At 38.8% G+C, this 24,146-nt stretch overlaps 1 protein-coding gene across 8 annotated transcripts in view; it reads right to left on the bottom strand.

Moving 5' to 3' along the window:
- SLC41A2 (solute carrier family 41 member 2) overlaps positions 1–24,146 on the bottom strand; it is a 145,197-nt gene that overhangs the window by 100,191 nt on the left and 20,860 nt on the right. For 5 of the 8 annotated variants that reach the window (XM_027541914.1, XM_027541911.1, XM_027541917.1 and 2 more), the window contains one exon: positions 14,746–15,470. In XM_027541914.1, the coding sequence (XP_027397715.1) occupies positions 14,746–15,300 (555 nt within the window). In that variant the 5' untranslated portion in view covers positions 15,301–15,470. Of the gene's footprint in view, positions 1–14,745; positions 15,471–18,710; positions 18,786–22,852; positions 23,026–24,146 lie in introns of those variants that run through there. The other 3 variants (XM_027541916.1, XM_027541918.1, XM_027541913.1) reach the window with 2 other exon arrangements.

Genomic DNA, 24,146 nt, shown 5'->3' with positions numbered 1-24,146 from the left:
AAAAATGTAAATTTCAATGGGCTAATCATCACCCACTGATCCTGGGGGTAAGCATGTGACCAAAGACAAGCCAACTACTGAGCTCTGCCCTAGAATTTGCCAACTTACAGAAGGCTGGCTCATTCTTTCCTTCTGTAAAACAAACTAAAAGGACATGACCTCACAACTGTCAGCAGCCACATAACAGGAGTGAATGAGGGCCACAAACAAAAGTTGAAGTGAAAGACAGAGACAAGGTAATCACGAATTTAATCATAAATGTAAGCCCCAGATCTACTTATATCTGCAGTAGATACATATATATCTGAACAGACTCACTGGAAAAGACCCTGATGCTGGGCAAGATTAAAAGCAGGAGGAGAAGGGGACGACAGAGGATGAGATGGCAGGATGGCATCACCGACTCAATGGACATGAGTTTGAGCAAGCTCCAGGAGTTGGTGATGGACAGGGAAGCAGGGTGTGCTACAGTCCATGGGGTCACCAAGAGTCAGACATGACTGAGCAACTGAACTGAACTGAACTGATCCAAAAATTAGCTATGTTCCCTATAAATAAGGAGATGGTGTAGTTGAAAGCATGAGTTTTAGAGTAACAAACTTGGGTTTAATCCATCCACTTACCACTTGCGTGACCTTAGGCAAATCTCTAAGCTTCATAAAATAAGAATAACATCACCTACCTCAGAGTCTTTCTTATAGGCATCAAATGAGATAACTCATGCAGAGTCCTGACAGGGAACATTCATGCAAAGAATGATACTTGTTAGTATTACACCACTCATGCAACGTTTATCTCCAGGTAGTATAACTGGTGCTTTATATGTTCTTTTACTAATCTGGGACCAAAAATGAATATAAAGGATGTTCAAGGCATAAGCACAAAGAGGTGTTTAGACTGGCACGAAAGCTTACTCCTTTGGAAAATCTTGAATATGTAGAAGCAGACATTCTCTACTCCTACAGGTCTTTTTGTTACCTCTACAGAATTCCTACACCACTCACTTTTTACCTCTATAGATACATGAACATACCTGCAACACGTAGAAAATAATTTTTTTACAACTGTATCACTTAGAATATGTGCTGTGTGATTAGTCGCTTAGTCGTGTCCAGCTCTTTGTGACGCCATGGACTGTAGCCCACCAGGTTCCTCTGTCCATGGAATTCTCCAGGCAAGAATACTGGCTTAGGTTGCCATTTCCTCCTCCAGGGGCTCTTCCCCCTCCCAGGGATCAAATCTGTGTCTCCTCTGTCTCCTGCATTAGCAGGCTGATCCTTTATCCACTGAGCAATCCAGGAAGCCCTTACAATAGCATTAAAAAGTATCAAATAACTAGAAATGAACCTAACTAAAAATGTTAAAGACTTTTGTTCAGAAATTGTAAAACATCAGTGAGGGGAATTAAAGATGACCTAAACAAATGGAGGACTATTATTCCACATACATGGAACAATAGACTCAGTTTTCCACCTAATTATTTCTGAATCACAACTGCAACAACTTTTTTTTGAAAACTGACATGTTTTTACACTAAAACATACATGGAAATGCAAAGGGAAAGAATAACCAAAGCACTCTCCTGGAAGACTAAAGAGAGAAAATTCTCTACTAGATAGCAAGACTTATAGAGTAAATGATGACAGTGTGGCTTTCACGACAAGAGACATAAATACACCGAAGGAACAGAACTGAGAGCCCAGAAGTAGCCCTACTCACAAATGGGCACTTGAATTACAACAAATATTTTAGTTATATGATAGTGAGAACACAAATGAAAATCCATGTGGAAAGGAAAAAATAGAACCGCTACCTCACACTCTATATAGAATGGATTCCAGGGAGGGAAAGGTCAAAGTGTAAAAGACAAAACAAGGACACTTCAAGGAAGTATTATATGAGAATATCTAAATTCACAGGGTGTAGAAAGATTTCTTAAACAGCAGACAAAAAGCACAGACCATTGAAAAGCAGGGAAAAGAGGACTGTATAAAAATTAAGAACTTCTGCTCATCAAAACATACCACTGAGAGAGTAAAAAAGCAAGCCACGATGAGGGGGTGGGGGCGGAAATATTTGTATCACATATAACTAAAGGGCTTGGGGCTTCCCTGGTGGCTAGACAGTAAAGAATCTGCCTGCAGTGTAGGAGATCTGGGTTTGATCCCTGGGTTGGGAAGATCCCCTGGAGAAGGGGATGGCTACCCACTCCAGTATTCTTGCCTCCAGAATCCCCAGGGACAGAGGAGCTACAGTCCATGAAGTCAAAAAGAGTCAGACATGACTGAGAACTAACACTTCCACTTTTTACTTTCACTAAAGGGCTTACATCTATAATATAAAAATAACTCCTATAAATCAATTTAAAAAAAGGCAAACAACTATATACAAAAATGGGCAAACAAAATTCAACAATGATATACAAATGATCAGCAAACATCATCATAGGAAAATCCCACTTAAAACCTCAGTGAGATACCACCCCACATATGCCAGGATTTCTAAAATTAAAATGACTGCTAGGGCATCCCTGATGGTTCAGTGGTAAAGAATCCACCTGACAGTGAAGGAGACGTGGGTTCAATAACTGATCTGGGAAGATGCCACATGCCGAGGAGCAACAAAGCCTGTGCATCACAACTGCTGAGCCTGTGCTCTAGAGCCCGTTGAGCCGCAGCTACTGACCCACGTGCTGCAGCTACTGAAGCCTGGGCGCCTAGAGCCTGTGCGCTACAAGAGAAGCCACTGCAATGAGAAGCCCACAGACCACAACTAGAGAGGAGCCCCCACTCACTGCAACTAGAGCAAAAGCCAGCCCAGCAGCAAAGACCAAGAACAGCCAAAAATAAATAAATAAATTAAAATCATTTTGGGCTTCCCTTGTAGCTCAGTTGGTAAAGAATCTGCCTGCAATGCAGGAGACCCGAATTCAATTCCTGGGTCGGGAAGATCCCGTGGAGAAGGAAATGACAACCCACTCTAGTATTCTTGCCTGGAGAATCTCATGGAGAGAGGAGCCCGGCAGGCTACAGTCCATGGCATTGCAAGAGTCGAACACAACTTAGAGACTACACCACAAAATCATTTTAAAAAAGACTGCTGATATCTTGTATAAATGAATAATATAAGACAGTGGAACTGCTCATATATGGCTACATTTGTCTATAAATTGGTACAACCACTTTGGAAAACCATTTGACAAACATTGCATTTAAATACTTGCATATTCTAAGACCTAGAGATTCCATTTCTACCTATATATACCCAAGAGAAACGCATGCATATGTACACCAAGAGCCTGGAAACACCATTCAGCCCAAAGTCCATCAACAGTAGAATGCACTGAAGAAAAGAGCAGAATGGATAAATTGTGATGTATTTATACACTGGATTACAACACAGCAACAAAAATAAATGATCCACAGTTTTCTACAATTTTACATAATGTTGACCAAAAAAAAAACAACCCCAAACATGAAGGTATACTCCATACTTCCATTGCATAAATTTTAAAAAGAATTAAGTAAACCCAAGCAATGGTGTTTAATAATACATAGTTATAAAGACAAAAAAGTACTGAGAAATATCAGGTTATTGATTATCTTCAGTGATGGAGAAAAAAGAAAAGGTTTTGGAAGGGAGCACCAATGAAAACTAATGAAATACAGGTAAGATTCTATTTGTTGACCCAAGTGACCATTATATGGTTATTTGTGTCATAAAAGTTCACTGAACTGTATATTTCTGTTTCTTACACTCTATATATTTTAAACTTCACAATCTAATAAGTTTTTAAAACCTCATCAAATTAAATCTTTCAAAACATTTATATTATACCTTCATGGTTTTTAACACCAAAGTTTAACACTATAAAGTTCTTAGGGCTAGCAGTGTTAAAGTTCATACAATCATAAAAGCAAGGGCTTCCATGGTGGCTCGGTGGTGAAGAGTCCGCCTGCCAATGCAGGAGACATGGGTTTGATTTCTGATCCGGGAAGATCCCACATGCTGTGGAGCAACTAAGCCTGTGCACCACAACTACTGAGCACGTGCTCTGGACAACCCAGGACCCGAAACTACTGAAGCCCTTGCACCCCGGAGTCCATGCTCTGCGAAAAGAGAAGCTACTGCATTGAGAAGCCGGTGTACTGCAACTAGAGAGGAGCCCCTGCTCTCTGCAACTACAGAAAAACCCACATGCAGCAATGAAGACCCAGCACAAGCCAAAAAGAAACAAATAAGGAAAAAATTTTTATAAATCATAAAAGCAACTTTTCCCAATTACACACATGCTCTTCTCTCAAATATCAAGAAATCAGTGAGCATACACCAGAGGAAGGGACATAATAAGTAATGTAACTATTCTACCTAACAATCTATATACACTAACATATTTTTCCTACAGATGTTATCATACTGCTGCTACTGCTGCTAAGTCACTTCAGTTGTGTCTGACTCTGTACGACCCCATAGATGGCAGCCCACCGGGCTCCCCTGTCCCTGTAGCTAACTGTTGAGTGTTTCTTCAGAATAACTGTCACCAAAAAATCAGAAAAAAAAAGTCAACCCAAAACATTATATTCATTTTAGCAGTTATGATGCTATGGTAATAACTTAAAACAATCATATTTCAAATGGACAGATGATAGGTTTGGTCCCCCTTTAGTATTACAGTCTATTCAAAAATTCAATATACTTAACAGTTTTCTTCATATCTTTTTTCCACCTGATGGTATAAAAATTATGTTTCTATTTAGATAAAATGTACATTTTCCATTTAGATAAAAATGTTATGTGTTTAAAAGTGTCTTAGAGTCATAAACGACCTGAGATTTACTTTAGAGAGTAAACAATGAAAGAGAAAGGCACATTAGGATAATGTATCTAACACATTCCTAGACACAATCTTCTTCTGACTAATGAATGAAAATTGATAGTAACAGAATGCTACCTTTTTACAATGTACTATGTTAGAAAGATAATTATATAACAGGTAACTTTGTAACTTTATATAATACTACATTAAGAACTCCTACAAGTAAATAAGTAATGTACACATTTTAAAATGGATAAAAGAAAGAATGAGATGGCAGAGGAGTAGGTGGACGTGGAGTACATCTCTCTCCACAGATACATCAGGAACACATCTTCAGACATAGAAGTTCATGCAGAACACAGCTGAGAGCAGACAGGAGTACCCGACCAGAGGAAAAGAATATATAGAAGCACGCAAAACTCGGCAGGACGAAGGAACTAGGGGGGAAACAGGAGCATTAGAAGGACTGGACCTGCCCTCAGCGGTGGGGGAACTGAAGCAGGGGTCCGATCCCCACATCCGGGCAATTGTCTGAGTCAGAGAAACATTTAAGGCTGTGAGTGAAACAGCTGATCTGTGGCAGCCGAAATGGAATCAGACAGTCCTTGCCGCAGCCATACATACCCCAGACAGGGACGTAGATTCCCTGGAAGGGGCAATGGCTGGGAGCTGGAGTTGACGGATTGTGGAGCGATTCCAGGGTGAGGGCTACTGTTGACTGTGGAGAGACGGATCGAGGGGATGTGAGGGAGGAGACTGTAGTGGGAAATGCCTCTGGAGGAAAGCCAAGCAGCCATGGAAGCAAGGCAATACTACTGAGTCATGCTAGGGGATGCAGCCCTAACCGCAGCCTCTCTCTCCCCACATGCCAGCATCAGCAGCTGAACAATAGAGAGGTTGGCCCATCAAACACCTGCCTGATGCACTGAACTACAGAAGAGGGTCCTGTCCAGGGTGCCCCTTTAAGTGCCTGACGCGCTGATTTACAGAGTAGGACTGTAGCCATAGCAGGGCCCTTTAAGTGCCTGACGAACCGAACAACAGAAAAGGACCCCAGGCAAGGGAGCCCTCTAAGTGCCTGAACGGGCGGAGCTACGGACAAAGACTGGCCAAAGAGGCCTTCCGATCACCAGCTAGAGAGGCTCAGAAAAAGACTCTGATAGGGCCATAACTCTTGTGGCTGAGGCAGTCTGTGTCCCTGTACACCTGGCGCCACCAGGGTCCCTGCAAGCCAAGAAGCCATGCCACCTTCACGCTCAACTCACTGGGGCTGAGCTGCCACAGGCAAAAAAAGTATTGCATCTATGCACGCAAGGTCACTTTGGTAGTGTTCGATTCTGCGACCCTGTAGACCATGGCCTGCCAGGCTTCTCTGTCAGAGAGGGCGGTTCTCCAGGCAAGAATACTGGAGCATATTGGCCAATACTGGCTGCCATACCCTTCTAGAGCACTATATTTCCTGCTGCCCTAGCCGCCAACTCCCCTGAGTATCTGGTGCTGCCAGAACCCCTGCAACCCAAGCAGCTGCACCAGCTCCACACCTGGCCCTCAGAGGGGCAAACCCAAGTCTTCCAGGGTAGCCTCAGGAGCAAACCCCAGGGGACGACCCACATGCAGAGGTGGAAATAAAACCACCTCAGTTTCAATTTCAATAAAATTGAAACACAGGGGCAGTGTGACTAAGGAAGAAGACCCCAAACCTTCTACCAGCTGTACAAGCTACAGATTAAATCCACACAATCAACTAGGCAGACTCTGTGTCTATGGAATATATAAAAGGTCATTAAGTGCTCCCACAAAAGAAAACGCACTAATTCTGATAGCTGTGGATATTGGAGGCAAGAACACAGAGTAGGACCAGAATAGAATCTGAGCTGCCCCCACAACAGGTCCAGAAATCAGCACAGTGTTGGAGGGCATCCTAGGGAGGTGAGGTGGACTGTGACTCCCAGAGAGGGAAAGGACTCGGACAGCAGTGACTCGAGAAAAACATCTATTAAATTCTTATGTTTTGACTTGTTCTTTAGATTCTTTTGGATTTTTTTTCTTTTTTTTTCCTTTATCCTCCCTCTGTTGTAACTGTTGATTTTATTGGCACTATGAATCTAATTAAGCTTTTGAGCTTTTTTTTTCTTTTTTGTTTTTCTCAGTCACATTTTTTTATTGTTGTTATAAACTTCTGCCTGTACATTGGGCTTTTGCACTTCTGGAGAGTTTTCCTTTTTTTTCTTTTCTCGTTTTATTTTTAATTTTTAAACCTATTATTATTTTTCTACATTTATTCCTTTGTTTGCTTTTCCTGCTGTTCTTTTCCCCTTTAATCTTTAATGTATATAAATCTTCTTTATCTACCTCTATTTAACTTTACATATCTATTCTTTCTTTCTTTTCTTTCTTTCCTTTCCTCTCAACATAATTGTTAGTTTTATTTTCACTGCTTTATTCCCCAATTGGCATCTTGCTTTAGTTTTGTTTTCCAGTTTCTGCTTTAGTTAGTTCTATTCTGGTAGACATAATTTTTGGTTTCCTTTGTTTGCTGGGTCAATTTATTGTATTTTATTTTTGTTGGACTGTGTTTGATTTTGTTTATGGGTGTATACGTATATATATATATTCAGTCACACTTTTTATTGCTGTTATAAACCTCTGCCTTTACATTGGGCTTTTGAGATATCTGAAGTTTTCCTTTTTTCTTTTTCTTCCAGTATTTTTTTCTTTCTCTTTTTTATAATTTTAATTTTTTTAAACCTATTATATTTTTTCTACATTTATTCCTTTGTTTGCCTTCCCTACTGTTCTTTTCCCCTTGCAGTTCATCTTTAATGTATATAAATTTTTTTCATCTACCTCTATTTAACTTTGCATATCTATTCTTTCTTTCTTTTCTTTCTTTCCTTTCCTCTCAACATATTTGTTAGTTTTGCTTTCATTGCTTTAGTTTTGTTTTCTACTTGTGCTTTTGTTAGTTTTATTCTTAACTGGTAAATATAATTTTTGATTTTGTTTGTTTGCTGGGTCAATCTATTGTACTTTATTTTTGTTGGACTGTTTTGAATTTGCTCATGGGTGTATATGTATATGTTTATATTCCATTATTTTAGTTGTTATTTGCCTGATTTTGTAACTGCCATTTGTCTGGGGTTCATCTTTGGTTTCATGGTTTTGGATATTTGTTTTAATCTCACTTAATGCCATAACAAACCACTTGTGGAATCTTCATTCCTGATCAGAGATCAAGCTCTGAGCCATTGGAGTGGGAGCACTGACTCCAAGACCCTAGACTACCAAAGAACTAACCCTAGGGAGTATCAAATAGTGAGAACACACAAAGGAAACCACTTGAATACAAGACCTGGCATCACCCAACCACCAGTAGCACCCTGTGCAGGATGCCTCATCTCACGGACAGGATTACCACCTGACTCAGCCTTGCCCATCAGAGGAAAAACAAACAAAAAACTCAGCACAAATCTCAACCTATACAAAGCTAACACAAATGACTGGACCAAACTTAGGAGGGCAGAAACCAAAAGGAAGAAAGAATTCAACCTTGAAGCCTGGGAATAGGAGACCTCAAACACAATAAGTTTAAAAAAAAAATAATGAAAAGGCAAAGAAATACCAAATAAATGAAGGAACAAACTAGAAACACAGAAGCAAATCAATGAAGAGGAAATAGGCAAACTACCTGAAAAAGAATGTGTTATAATGATAGTAAAGATGATCAGAAATCTTGAAAACAAAATGGAGAAAATGTGCAAGAATCAATTAACAAAGACCTAGAAGAATTAAGGAATAAACATGTAGAGACAACACAATTGCTGAAATTAAAACTACTCTAAAAGGAATCAACAGCAGAATATCTGAAGCAGAAGAACGAATCACTGAGCTGGAAGGTAAAATGGCGGAAGTAACTTCTGAAGAGCAGAATAAAGTAAAAAGAATGAAAAGAACTGCGGATAGTCTCAGAGACCTCTGGGACAATATCAAACACACCAACATTTGAATTATAGGGGTCCCAGAAGAAGAAGAGAAAAAGAAAGGGTATGAGAAAATTTTTGAAGAGATTATAGTTGAAATTTTCCCTAACATGGAAAAGGAAATAGTCAATCAAGTCCAAGAGGCACAGAGTCCCATACAGGATAAACCCAAGGAGAAACATGCCAAGACACATACTAATCAAACTAACAAAGACTAAACACAAAGAAAGAATATTAAAAGCAGCAAAGGAAAAACAACAAGTAACATACAAGGGAAACCCCATATGCTTAACAGCTGATCTTTCAGCACAAACTCTGCAGGCCTGAAGGGAATGGCAGTATATATTTAAAGTACTGAAAGGGAAAAATCTACAACCAAGATTACTGTGCCTGGCAAGAATCTCATTCAAAATTGATGGAGAAATAAAAAGCTTTTCAGATAAGCAAAAGTTAAGAGAATTCAGTACCACCAAACCAGCTTTACAACAAATGTTAAAGGGACTTATACAATCAAGAAATACAAGAAAAGAGAAAGGAACTACAAAATCAACCCCAAACAATTAAGAAAATGACAATAGGAACATATATATCAATAATTACTTAGAATGTAAATGGATTAAATGCTCCAACCAAAAGACACAGACAGGCTGAATGAATACAAAAAAAAGACCCATGTATATGCTGTCTACAAGAAACCCACTTCAGACCTAAAGACACACATAGACTGAAAGTGAGAGGATGGAAAAATATATTCCACACAAAAGGGAAGCAAAAGAAAGCTGGAGTAGCAATCCTCATATTAGACAAAATAGACCTTAAAATAAAGTAGATTATAAGAGATAAGGAAGGACACCACATAATGATCAAGGGATCAATCCAAGAGGAAGACATAGCTGTAAATATCTATGCACCCAACATAGAAGCACCTCAATACATAAGACAAACACTAACAGACATAAAAGGAGAAACTGACAGTAACACAATAATAGTAGGAGACTTTAACACCCCACTCACAACACTGGACAGGTCATCAAAACAGAAAATTAATAAGGAAACACAAGTCTTAAATGATACATTAGATGAGATGATCTCATTGATATCTTCAGGACATTCCATCCAAATACAGAAGAATACACCTTCTTCTCAAGTGCACATGGAACATTCTCCAGGATAGACCACATCTTGGGTCACAAATCAAATCTCAGTAAATTTAATAAAACTGAAATCATATCAAGCATCTTCTCTGGCCACAATGCTATGAGACTAGATATTAATTACAAGGAAAAAACTGTAAGAAACACAAATACATGGAGATTAAACAATATATTTCTAAATAACCAAAAGGTTACTGAAGAAATCAAATCGGAAATAAAAAGATTTCTAGAAACAAATGACAATGAAAACATGACAACTCAAAACCTATGGGATGCAGCAAAAGCAGTTCTAAGCAGGAAGTTTATAGCAATACAATTCTACCTCAAGAAACAAGAAAAACATCGAATAAACAACCTAACTTTATACCCAAAATAACTGGAAAAAGAAGAACAAAAAACCCCAACATTAGTAGAAGGAAAAAAAATCATAAAGATCTGAGCAGAAATAAATGAAAAAGAAATAAAAGAAACAATAGTAAAGATTAATAAAACTAAAAGCTGGTTCTTTGAGAAGATAAACAAAATTGACAAACCTTTAGCCAGACTCATCAAGGAAAAAAAGAGAGAAGACTCAAATCATCAAAATCAGAAATGAAAAAGGAGAGGTTACAACAGACAATGCAGAAATACAAAGGATTATAAGAGACTATTATGAACAACTATATGGCAATAAAATGGATAACCTGGAAGAAATGGACAGATTCTTAGAAAAGTTCAATTTTCCAAGATTGGACCAGGAAGAAATAGAAATTATGAACAACCCAATTACAAGCACTGAAATTGAGGCTGTGATCAAACATCTGCCAAAAAACAAAAGCCCAGGACCAGATAGCTTCACAGGAGAATTCTATCAAACATTTAGAGAACAGCTAATGCCTATCCCTTTAAAACTCTTTCAAAAAACTGCAGAGGAAGAACACTCCCAAACTCATTCTACGAGGCCACCATCACCCTGATACCAAAACCAGACAAAGACAACACACAAAAAAAGAAAACTACAGGCCAGTATCACTGATGAACATAGATGCAAAAATTCTCAACAAAATTTTAGCAAACAGAATTCAGCAACACATCAAAAAGCTCACACACCATGATCAAGTTGGGCTTATTCCAGGAATGCAAGGATTCTTCAATATACGCAAATCAATCAATGTGATACACCATATTAACAAATTGAAAGATAAAAACCATATGATAATCTCAATAAATGCAGAAAAAGCCTTTGACAAAATTCAGCACCCATTTATGATTAAAACTCTTCAAAAAATGGGCATAGAAGGAACCTATCTCAACACAGTAAAGGCCATATAAGATAAGCCTACAGCAAACATTATTCTCAATGATGAAAAACTGAAAGCATTCCCCCTAAAATCAGAAACAAGACAAGGGTGTCCACTTTCACCACTATTATTCAACATGGTTCTGGAAGTCCTAGCCACAGCAATAAGAGAAGAAAAAGAAATAAAAGGAATCCAGGCTGGAAAAGAAGAAGTAAAGCTCTCACTGTTTGCAGATGACATGATACTGTACATAGAAAATCCTAAAGATAGTATCAGAAAATTACTAGAGCTAATCAGTGAATTTAGCAGAGTTGCAGGATACAAAATCAATACACAGAAATCACTTGCATTTCTATATACTAACAATGAAAAAACAGAAAGAGAAATTAAGGAATCAATCCCATTCACCATTGCAACAAAAAAAATTAAATATCTAGGAATAAACTTACCTAAGGAAACAAAAGAACTGTACACAGAAAATTATAAGACACTGATGAAAGAAATCAAAGATGACATAAACAGATGGAGAGATATTCCATGTTCCTGGGTAGGAAGAATCAATATTGTGAAAATGACTACACTACCAAATGCAATCTACAGAATGTGATCCCTATCAAATTACCAATGGCATTTTTCACAGAACTAGAACAAAAAATTTCACAATTCATATGAAAACACAAAAGACCCCAAATAGCCAAAGCAGTCTTGAGTAAGAAGAATGAAGCTGGAGGAATCAAGCTTCCTGACTTCAGATTATACTACAAAGCTACAGTCATCAAGACAGAATGGTACTGGCACAAAAACAGAAATATAGACCAATGGAACAAGATAGAAAGCCCAGAAGTAAACCCATGCACCTATGGGTACCTTATTTTTGACAAAGGAGGCAAGAATATACAATGGGGCAAAGACAGCCTCTTCAATAAATGGTGCTTGGAAAACTGGGCAGCTACAAGTAAAAGAATGAAATGAGAACACTTCCTAACACCATACCATACACAAAGATGAACTCAAAATGGACTAAAGACCTAAATGTAAGACCAGAAACTACAACACTCTTAGAGGAAAACATAGGCAGAACACTCGATGACATAAATCAAAGCAAGATCCTCTATGACCCACCTCCTCGAGTAATGCAAATAAAAACAAAAGTAAACAAGTGGGACCTGATTAAACTTAAAAAGCTTTTTCACAGCAAAGGAAACTATAAGCAAGGTGAAAAGACAACTCTTAGAATGGGAGAAAATAATAGCAGATGAAACAACTGATAAAGGATTAATTTCCAAAATACACATGCAGCTCATACAACTCAATGCCAGAAAAACAAACAATCCAATCAAAAAATTGGAAAAAGACCTAAACAGACATTTCTCCAAAGAAGACATACAGAAGGCTAACAGACGCATGAAAAGATAATCAACATCACTCATTAGAGAAATGCAAATCAAAACCACAATGAGATCACCTCACACGGGTCAGAATGGCCATCATCAAAAAGTCTACAAGCAATAAATGCTGGAGAGGATGTGGAGAAAAGGGAATGCTCTTGCACTGTTGGTGGGAATGTAAATTGATACAGCCACTATGGAAGACGGTATGGAGATTTCTTAAAAAACTAGGAATAAAACCACCATATGACCCAGCAATCCCACTCCTAGGCATATACCCTGAGGAAACCAAACCTGAAAAAGACACATGTATCCTACTGATCACTGCGGCACTATTTACAATAGCCAGAACATGGAAGCAACCTAGATGTCCATCGACAGATGAATGGATAAAGAAGTTGTGGTACATATACACAATGGAATATTATTTGGCCATAAAAAGGAACGCATTTGAGTCAGTTCTGATGAGGTGAATGAACCTAGAACCTATTATACAGAGTGAAGTGAGTCAGAAAAAGAAAGATAAATATTGTATTCTAACGCACATATACAGAATCTAGAAAAATGAAGAATTTATTTACAAGGTGGCAATGGAGAAACCGACATAGAGAAAAGACTTATGGACGTGGGGAGAGAGGAGGAAAGGGTGAGATGTATGGAAAGAGTAATATGAAACTTACATTACCATATGTAAAATAGATAGCCAATGGGAATTTGCGGTATGGCTCAGGAAACTCAAACAGGGGCTCTGTATCAACCTAGAGGGGTGGGATGGGGAGGGAGATGGGAGGCAGGTTCAAAAGGAAGGGGATATATGTATACCTATGGCTGATTCATGTTGAGGTTTGTCAGAAGACAACAAAACTCTGCAAAACAATTATCCTTCAATAAAATATAAATTAAAAAGAAAAAAAACACCTTAAAAATGGATAAGATACAAAAAAGTAATTCATATAAGCAACATTCACAGAAAAGGTAAGAATGGCCAATAAACATATCAAAAGAGGCTAAAATATTAATAGTAATTAATGTTAATTAAAATAGGGTAACATTTTCCTATCAACTGGCAAAAATGAAAAAGATCAAGAACATCAAATGTTGATTAAGGGTATGGAAAAATAAAAGTATTTACATATTTCTAGAAGGACTACAAATTGGTACAATGAAAGGCAATTTGACAATACCTATAAAATTTTAAACACACACACCTGCTCTAATACCCAATAATCCCATTTTTAAAATCTGTCTTATGAAAAAATTAGTATGAGTGTATAAAAATAAATTTGTAAGGATGTTTGTTATAGCACCAGCATAGGAGAATGAATAAGTAAATTTTGGTGTATATATATACATACAATGAAAATATCAAGCACTCTTTTAAAAATGCTAAATATCCTTTTTACTAATTTAGAAACATGTCCAAGATATATCAATAAGCAGTGACAATAAACTGAGAAAAATACACACAGAATTTAATTTTTATTTAAAAAAAAAAAAAAACCTCTGCACATATGCTTGTATATAGCACAGAAAAATCACCTGCAAGTATATACAGCAAACTCTTAACAATGGTAACCTCCAGAGGGGAAGAGAGTTTTGATTTGGAGATGAAGAACAGGACTCCTTATCATTAATACTCTGCATTGTTCGAGTTCATTTTAATGGACATATATTATTTTTTATTTTTAAAACAGGGACAGTGTGGGGAGGGAGGAGGGAGGAGGGTTCAGGATGGGGAACACATGTATACCTGTGGTGGATTCATTTTGATATTTGGCAAAACTAATACAATTTTGTAAAGTTTAAAAAAAAAATAACAACAACAAAAAAAAACAGGGACATATTTAAATATATTGAGTTATTCATTTAGCTGATTTACCCTATTTGGGATTACTTTATATTTAATATTTTATGATGAATTATTTTATGGTCAGAATCAGACAATTCTCTTAGAATATCGGAAAACAAACAAAAGATACCTAGAAAGAGCAGATCCTCCACCAGTCTGCATCAGTTCATTTTAACTAAGGGATAAATTAAAACTAAATATAATGTCTGAGATTAGTACCTGACACGAAGCACTTTAAACAACAAAGTCAGTGAAGTTAAACAAAGATGAGAACCTACCTGGACGATATCCAAAACCATGCCAGCTGAGACTGTTCCAAAGCCAGCTAACAAAAACGGCACAAGTATTTGCAGTGCCATGACACCACTGGATTCCTTTGGTAACTTCTGGCCTGTCTCTACAATGACATCTTCATCAGCATCACTAGACGCATCATCATCTTGTAACATGGCTGTAGTTTCTGAAGCCTCCCTTCCATCACAGTAATTGTAGTTGGCATAGTCATCATACTTTTGGCTACAGCTTGATGGCGCGTGCCCACTGTTGCCATGAAAAGACTGCTCCGAGAAATTGTGATATTCCATGTGCTGTTCGGATCTATTACTGAAAGTCTGTGCTGCAGGTGATAACCCATCTTGCCAAATGCTATTTCCTTTTTTGTGCCTGTCTTCCTGGTTTTTCTGGTATATTACTGGAACCATACTCAGCAGTAAGTTTAAAAACTTATCAGACTGAATTGTATTTAAACTTAAAGTCCAGTCCACAAAACCTCCTCCACTGCTTCGACCACCACTTGATTTATTAATAATAGATCTTCCTTTACTATTAGTCATATTGTCATTGCAAAAGACCCTGTTTGCCTTAGATCTCAAGCTTCGTGAACCAGAGCAGATGAATCAGAACCACACAAATGCTGGTGTAAATTAAGATGTTGACTTCATTGTGCAGAAAACAGCACTTCCACTAATAGAAGATGTTTAGAAGCTCCACACAGGGACTGGATCTGGAAAAATAAAATAATTTTTAAAAGTCAGAATAACTCTCTTAATACCTCATAGTTACAGATATAAAAAACACATGTTCTTAAATGAACCCTGAGGTACTGACATTATATTCTGTGGGCTTAACACATAACTGGTTTATGCCATGCAACCGCTTTGGATGCAGAAATGTAGCATACAGCTTTTTTTGGTGGCCTATTTTGGTTAAAAGTATTTATTTTTGCATACTTTATGTAATTAATACCCATATAATGCCTTCAAAGTGAAAGTTGTTCAGTCATGTCTGACTCTTTGTGACTCCATGATTGGAATTCTCCAGGCCAGAATACTGGAGTGAGTACCCTTTTCCATTCTCCAGGAGATGTCCCCAACCCAGGGATCGAACCCAGGTCTCCCACATTGCAGGAGGATTCTTTACCAGCTGAGCCACAAGGGAAGCCCAAGAATAGGAAGGGGTAGCCTATCCCTTCTCCAGTGAAGCTTCCCAACCCAGGAATTGATCTAAGGTCTCCTGCATTGCAGGCAGATTCTTTACCAACTGAACTATCAGGGAAGCCCTTCAAATGTCTTCAATGTCTCTGCAATTCTACAAAAGAAAAATTTATTAAAGTAATGGCTTCCATTACTTATACTGAAGTCTCAGAATTAAATTGCTACCACCCTTTACATATATCAGCACAACAAGGTAAAGTATATGACATTATATTTTAAATATATTAAATAATATCTATTACTTTATCTCCAACTTAATACAGTATACATCTTGCTATTAAAATATGAAGAAACAATGATAATGTTTGCCATGAAATTACTTGATAAATATCCTAAATAGTGTACATGGTATTTATTTCACATGTAAAAGTATATTGATGTTATATCTGTAGTTCCAACAACAATAAAAAATCATTATAGTTGATTTAGGGATATAATAATGTTACCTAAGAAACAACAAATGAAAAGGGATTACAAAATCACTTAATCCTATTTTGCAAGTCAACCAAAAGAAAGCTTTTAATGCCCTTCTCAAAGTTAGCTCTGACCTTCAACCTCAGAGTAGGCTCCTGATTGGCTAGTCAGTGATGAGATTCTCTCTCTGAAGATGTTAAACTAGAGACACATAATGTAAGCTTTCAATCCTAAAGGAAATCAGTCCTGAATATTCATTGGAAGGACTGATGCTGAAGCTGAAACTTCAATACTTTGGCCACCTGATGCAAAAATCTGACTCATTGGAAAAGACCCTGATGCTGAGAAAGACTGAAGGTGGGAGGAGAAGGGGATTATAGAGGATGAGATGGTTGGATGGCATCAGCGACTTGATGGACATGAGTTTGAGCAAGCTCCGGGAGCTGGTGATGGACAGTGAAGCCTGGCGTGCTGCAGTCCATGGGGTCATGACTCATGGGGTCAAGAGTCGGATGCTGTTGAACAACTGAACTAAAGTATAAGCTAGTTTGAGAGTGACAGACACTGAAGTTGTGAGGTCATATATCACCTGCCCAGGTAGAGAGTCTCTTTGGACAGCTGCCACCAAGGTACAGAGGTTTTCAAAGTTATTAGAGTGGGCCTAAGGCTGCAGGTGTTTCTCAGAACACCCAGCCCTATCTTACACTTCCAAGAGCATTCAAGATCAACTAATTAGCCCTGATTTCATAAGGGACAGATAGCCCCACTGCCTAACTGGAGACTGTTCACCAACCAAACTAGACTAAGAACTGTTGCTGCTATACTGCTGCTTTTAATGAAAACTATTCTATTCTTCAATATTTGTTTTCAACTTCTTAGAATGGCAATCTCCTCTCCTTGGATAGGAAGATCAATGGCAAGAAATGGCAAAGGGAAAAAAGAGAAGGGGCTATGTCAGGGGAAAGTGGATACTAGGGCCTGGGTTCATCTACTTCATCATTCACTCACTTGCTTTCTCTTGTGATTACAGACGGGTCTGGCAATTCCTGCGAGGGAAAAGTCTCAACATGTAGATTCTAGGACTCTAGACCTACTGGCTGAGAATATGTTTGAGGCATAGAAATCTTTTTTTTTTTTTTTTTATACTCCCCAAGTGATTACAGTACAGACATTCTGTGAACTTGCAGAGAACCCAATGAGATGAAGTACTAGTTGCCATTTTTGCCACTGGCAGGTGGATCAGTATACAAACTCAGTGTTTAAAGAAAATCAAATGAACAGAAACAATGTCCAGAATGAAGCAAAGAAGAAAGCAAGCAATCCAGAGAGGAGAACAGAATGGCTCCTTGAGGCCCTTCCATGTAAGAAGAGGCTCAGCTGTATGTCTGAAACTTAGGAGACTGCCAGCAGCCTTACATGAGTCAGACTGAGTGGGTTTCTGTTCCTTAAATCAATTTGCCTCCTTTTAAATAGTGAGCACTTCACTGCCCCAAAGAGATCTCTAATCAAACAAAAAACAGAACAAACTTTTAAGACAGTATATTCCACTAAAGGGCCAGTGATGGACATAGGCAATTCTTCTTCCTCTTGAAGCAGAATTATAAAGTAATCAAACTAGAAATGCAGAGAAATGTAGATGACAGTATGTATATTACCATTCAGTCAGCATTCACCTCAAAATGCATGGTCAGGAAACTTGACCAACTAACCCTAAATAGAAAAATGGAGGTAAGAAAAAAGGGGGAGGGAGGAATTTTCCAGAAAGTTATCTCTCTTAGAATACCTGCAGGGCATGGCTAAGCATAGAGTCTACACTGAGTTGGCCAGCGGGATCCAGATGCATCCAGCTCACACACTTTTGCTCCTGGTATTCTTTCTCCAGGGAAGCTATGAAGAAAGTGAGATGGCGACACAGATATTCAACCGGGCCCAGTGGGCACAGACCAGGCAGAACTTAGGGGTAAATTTAAAGCAATGCCTCCTGGAAAAAGGAAGCCACAGGTGTGGAGTCTCGTGCTGGATTTCAACCCCTCTCCCTCTCCTCAGCAAGCACCTCATGCACTGCAGAAACTGCACAACTTTACACACACACTGGGCAGCTGAGTGAAACAGTAAACCACACTTAAAGGGCACAAAAACCACGTGCTTTTGTTGTTGTTTCCTCGGCATCTTTTCCCAATTTTTCAGCTTATAGTAGCTCCATTTCCCATGTGAAATCACACTTGCCTCGTCTATGAGGCTCCGTTGTGCCCAGTAATCAAACTTCCCTGACCTCCAGACCACATAATGACAACTGCCTGGGGCAGGCCTGAGTCCTACCCTGGAATTTCACATACCTGTTGCCTTACTATTTCCTGAATGGCTGACAGATGCCAACAAAAGAGGCACTACTCCTTCTTCAGTGATTTTACCTTGTGGTGGAGAGGAAAAACAATTAGGTGAGCCAATAAGTAAAGGAGATAATTTGTGATAAAGGTAATGAAGGAAACAGTTGATAGAGCAGAGAGTCAATGACGTACAGGGCCACTTCAGAGGGGGAGGCCTCTGGAAGAGTGTTTTCTCAGGACCTCCCTGGTGGTCCGGTGGCTAAAACTCTGCACTCTCAATGCAGGGGCCTGGGTTCAATCCCTCGTCAGGGAACTAGATCCCACATGCTGCAACCAAAGATCCCGCATGCCGAAACTAAGACCCAGTGCAGCCAAATGAATAAATTAATTCTTTTAAAAAAGAGTGTTTTCTCACTTCCTTTTTGAATGGGAAAATTCTGAGGTTTGTCACTATATTTTTATCCTCCAAAAACTCCCTCCACCACCACCACCACCATTTACACTTGGAGGAAAGCTCATCCATCCACAGAAAGAGAATCACAGCTAGGAGATGTTGAGAGGGTTCTGATAACACTACATGATTAGGATATCTCATTTATTTAAAGCCCATTCCATCCCAGTTCTCCCCAGTTTTATGGGCCACTAAATCTCCATTGCTTAAGCTAGGCTAAGCGGTGCTTGTGTCCTAACATCTGTTTGTAAAACAATGCAATTTGGAAGTACTAAGAATTATCTTGCTACAAGTGTGTACCATAGACCACATACCACAATCTTGCACTGAGGAAAATGTGCTCATTTTTATTTATCCTTCATTTTACCCAGCTAACGAGTGATCAGTTAGTCTAATGCTTGCATACTGACAAGGTCTATAAAGATCTATTATCTCCCTTAAAGATTTCTTGAATTTTCTTCCTTTAAAGAACTCACTTAGAAACTCGTTGAATAATGACTACAATCAAATTACTTTGAAGTTGATTTTAAATGGGTAATGTACACATATGGCACTAAATAAAAATCAGTTGGGTTTCTCTATATTGCTCTTCATCCATAAATGAGTAAAAATTACTAAAAAGTTTAAAAATAAGTAAATAGGATTGGGCAAAATTTCTCTAGTTTTACGTGCTATAAGTGAAAGAATATCAGTGGAGATACTTATGGGTCACAGGTTCAATCACTGGGTTGGAAAGATCCCCTGGAGTAGGAAATGGCAAACCACTCCAGGATTCTTGCCCAGAAAACCCTATGAACAAAGGAGCCTATGGGACTGTAGCCCCCCAGTCCCCCATCACTCTTTGTGATGGAATCTCAAAGAGTCGGACACGACTGAGCAACTGAGCACAGGACACAGCACCAGCAGCATCACCTGGATGGTTACGAGAAACGCAGGATCTCAGTTCCCAAGCATAACCCAACCTACTGAATCACAACCTTGCTTATAGTATTAATACCATCTCCATGTGCTTTGCTTCCCTGGTAGTTCAGTCGGTAAAGAATCTGACAACAATTTGGAAGACCTGGGTTCAATTCCTGGGTTGGGAAGACCCCTTGGAGAAGGGCATGGCAGCCCACTCACTCCAGTATTCTTGCCTGGAGAATGCCGTGGACAGAGGAGCCTGGCAGGCTACAGTCCACGGGTTCTCAAAGAGTAGGACACGACTGAATGACTAAAATACAAACCATGTGCTGTATGTAAACATGGAAGTTTAAGAAGCACCTCCCTGAACATCCAAGAGAATTTGATTTATACACATTAGACTAAAAATTAGATGTTGTCACACTTTCAGATGTGACCAAAGACCTAAGTACTGGTAACACATACACCACCACTAGTGGGAGTGGAAACTGCACAACCACTTTGGAAAACAACGTGGTCTGATCTACTAAAACTGAAGACATGTACGTGCCACATACCAACAATTCCACACCTAAGTCCATACCCTGAAGCAACTCTTGCTTTGTACACAGAAGACACATAAAAAAATATCCTTAGCAACATTTTCACATTAGCAAAAAAAAGAAAAGAAAAAACTAGAATTAACACAGTAAAAGATAAATCGTGGGATATTCACACAATGGAATCTATGAAGGAGGGGATTATAAGCAAGCACAAATTTCAAGAGAATGCTTACATTTGTGAAAGTAGTACAAAAACCACCCAGGGAGCTCCAAAGGTAGTGGTTATATTTTTAAGGCTGGGTAGTAGATACCTAAATGTTTATTATTGTTCTTTAGTTCAGTTCAGTCACTCAGTTGTATCTGAATCTTTGTGACCCCATGGACTGCAGCACGCCAGGCTTCCCTGTTCATTACCAACTCCCGGAGCTTGCTCAAACTCATGTCCATTGAGTCGCTGATGCTATCCAACCATCTCATCCTCTATCGATCCCTTCTCCTGCCTTCAATCTTTCCCAGCATCAGGGTCTTTTCCAATAAGGCAGTTTTTCGCATCAGGTAGCCAAAGTACTGGAGTTTCAGCTTCAGCATCAGTCCTTCCAATGAATATTCAGGACTGATTTCCTTTAGGATTGACTGGTTTGATCTCCTTGCCGTCCAAGGGACTCTTAAGAGTCTTCTCCAACACCACAGTTCAAAAGCATCAATTCTTCAGCGCTCAGCTTTCTTTATAGTCCAACTCTCACATCCATACCTGACTACTGTATGGATGTAGTACATAGCTACATGAAAAAAACCATAGCTTTGACGAGACAGATCTTTGTTGGCAAGTAATATCTCTACTTTTTAATATGCTGTCTAGGTTGGTCATAGCTTTTCTTCCAAGGAGCAAGCGTTTAATTTCATGGCTACAGTCACCATCTGCAGTGATTTTGAAGCCACATAAAATAAAGTCTCTCACTGTTTCCACTGTTCCCCCATCTATTTGCCATGAAGTGATGGGACTGGATGCCATGATCTTAGTTTTCTGAATGTTGAGTTTTAAGCCAACTTTTTCACTCTCCTCTTTCACTTTCATCAAGAGGTTCTTTAGTTCATCTTCGCTTTCTGCCATAAGGGTAATGTCATCTGCATATCTGAGGTTATTGATATTTCTCCCAGCAATCTTGATTCCAGCTTGTGCTTCACCCAGCCTGGCACTTCTCATGATGTACTCTGCATATAAGTTAAATAAGCAGGGTGACAATATACAGCCTTGAATCCTCCTTTCCCGATTTGGAACCAGTCTGTTGTTCCATGTCCAGTTCTAACTGTTGCTTCTTGACCTGCATACAGGTTTCTTATCTCTTTAAGAATTTTCCACAGTTTGTTGTGATCCACACAGTCAAAGGCTTTGGCGTAGTCAGTAAAGCAGATGTTTTTCTGGAACTCTCTTGCTTTTTCGATGATCCAACAGATGTTGGCAATTTGATCTCTGGTTCCTCTGCCTTTTCTAAAACCAGCTTGAACATCTAGGAAGTTCACAGTTCACATACTGTTGAAGCCTGGCTTGGAGAATTTTGACGATTACTTTGCTAATGTGTGAGATGGGTGCACTAGTGCAGTAGTTTGAACATTCTTTGGCATTGCCCTTCTTGGGATTGGAATGAAAACTGATCTTTTCCAGTACTGTGGCCTCTGGTGAGTTTTCCAAATTTGCTGGCATATTGAGTACAGCACTTTCACAGCATCATCTTTTAGGATTTTAAATAGCTCCACTGGAATTCCATCACCTCCACTAGCTTTGTTCGTAGTGTTGCTTCCTAAGGCCCACTTGACTTCGCATTCCAGGATGTCTGGCTCTAGGTGGGTGATCACACCATTGTGATTATCTGGATTGTGAAGATCTTTTTTGTATAGTTCTTCTGTGTATTCTTGCCACCTCTTCTTAATATCTTCTGTTTCTGTTAGGTCCATACCATTTCTGTCCTTTATTGTGCCCATCTTTGCATGAAATGTTCCCTTGGTATCTCTAATTTTCTTGAAGCGGTCTCTAGTCTTTCCCATTCTATTGTTTTCCTCTATTTCTTTGCATTGATCACCGAGGAAGGCTTTCTTATCTCTCCTTGCTATTCTTTGGAACTCTGCATTCAAATTTAACATTTTGATTATTTGGCATGTGTGCTTCGGTCTGAATGATTCTGTGACAGATTTTATTACTCCCCATTATTGCTTCCCTCCTGTAAGAGGACTGTCATCTCTGCCTGTTGCCAAATTACCTGCAGGGAGTATGTGAAGATTACACTGCCTCATCTCTACTGACATCAAGTCTGGGCAGACGACTCAGGAAGCAACAACATCTACAAACAGAAGCAGTTCAACTCTGCCATCTTTTCCCTCCGTCATGGGAACGACATGTCCAAGGTTCAGACTGGGTCCTGGGACAAAGATAACACCCAGAGCTGCAGGTACTGAAGCTCATCTGCAGCAACCTACGGGCAACATGTAGGAGGAGAGAAAGAAAGCTTTGCTGCTGAAAGCCACCGAGGGTTCAGGATTGTTTACTACCACAGCAAGATTTAATGAAAACTAAACTCAAAAGCAGGCATCTTAAAAAAGAATCTGACCCAAATATTCCCATCTATTTTAGTTTAATAGAGTCTCTCTGATATACTGAGCATGTAAGGATTCCATCTATGGTTAAAGAGCTTTAAAAGAGTGTTTTCCAAATATTTAGATCTCGTTAACCACACTTCCCCTCAAATTTTATCAAGTTAACAATGATTTTTCCTTTAAAATATAAGTGCACATTTTAACACCAAACAAGTAGAAAGGACAGACTCTCAGACTAAAAGCCTTTCCATCGAATACATTTAGATTTATTAAGAACTCACTCCTTGCTTCCTGTGGAAGCTCTGTCATGGGCCAACATTAATCAGAGAGTTGTGTTAGGGAACCACTGACTTAAAGGAAAACAAACTAATATCAGACAGTCCTGACTAATTCAACTGCAGTTACAAAAATAATAATAATGTTAAAATCGCTTGTTTTTAAAAGTTAAGAAAAAGAATTGTATGTGTGCTGATTTACTAAATCAGTATCTTGGAGAAAATCTGCCCATTGTGCTGGAGGAGGCAATCTGTTCCTCTGTAAAGGTTAAATAATACACTTGAAAAATTCATCAGAGCAGCTGAGTTAGCAGACTTATGTCACGCCTCATTACTAAGAAAGGCAATAAATGTAAGTTTAATACTTTATCTTCCCATTAGAACAAAAAGATGAAAGGAGACAAAAATCTCAAAACTTGTCACAGCACTGTCACACACATATACTCACACCAAATGACCTAGAAGTCAAGGCAGATTATGGTTATTATGTATTCTTAGTTTTGCCACTCTCCAAGTGTGCATTCTGCTTTTCACTTCCTCTGAATATATGTATTCTGCATCTCTGTTTGTTAGAAGATGCAGATAGTCACCAAACAGGATGTATTATGTGGTCAGTTAAGTTAGATTTCAGAGACGTCATGCCAGACAAAATGAGACCTTAGCTGATGTTGTACAAATTATTTTC

The sequence above is a fragment of the Bos indicus x Bos taurus genome, chromosome 5 (assembly GCF_003369695.1).
Source record: "Bos indicus x Bos taurus breed Angus x Brahman F1 hybrid chromosome 5, Bos_hybrid_MaternalHap_v2.0, whole genome shotgun sequence".
Classification (NCBI taxonomy): Eukaryota; Metazoa; Chordata; class Mammalia; order Artiodactyla; family Bovidae; genus Bos; species Bos indicus x Bos taurus.
The sequence above is the reverse complement of the archived record's forward strand: the minus strand, read 5'-3'. Positions and strand labels throughout refer to the sequence as shown.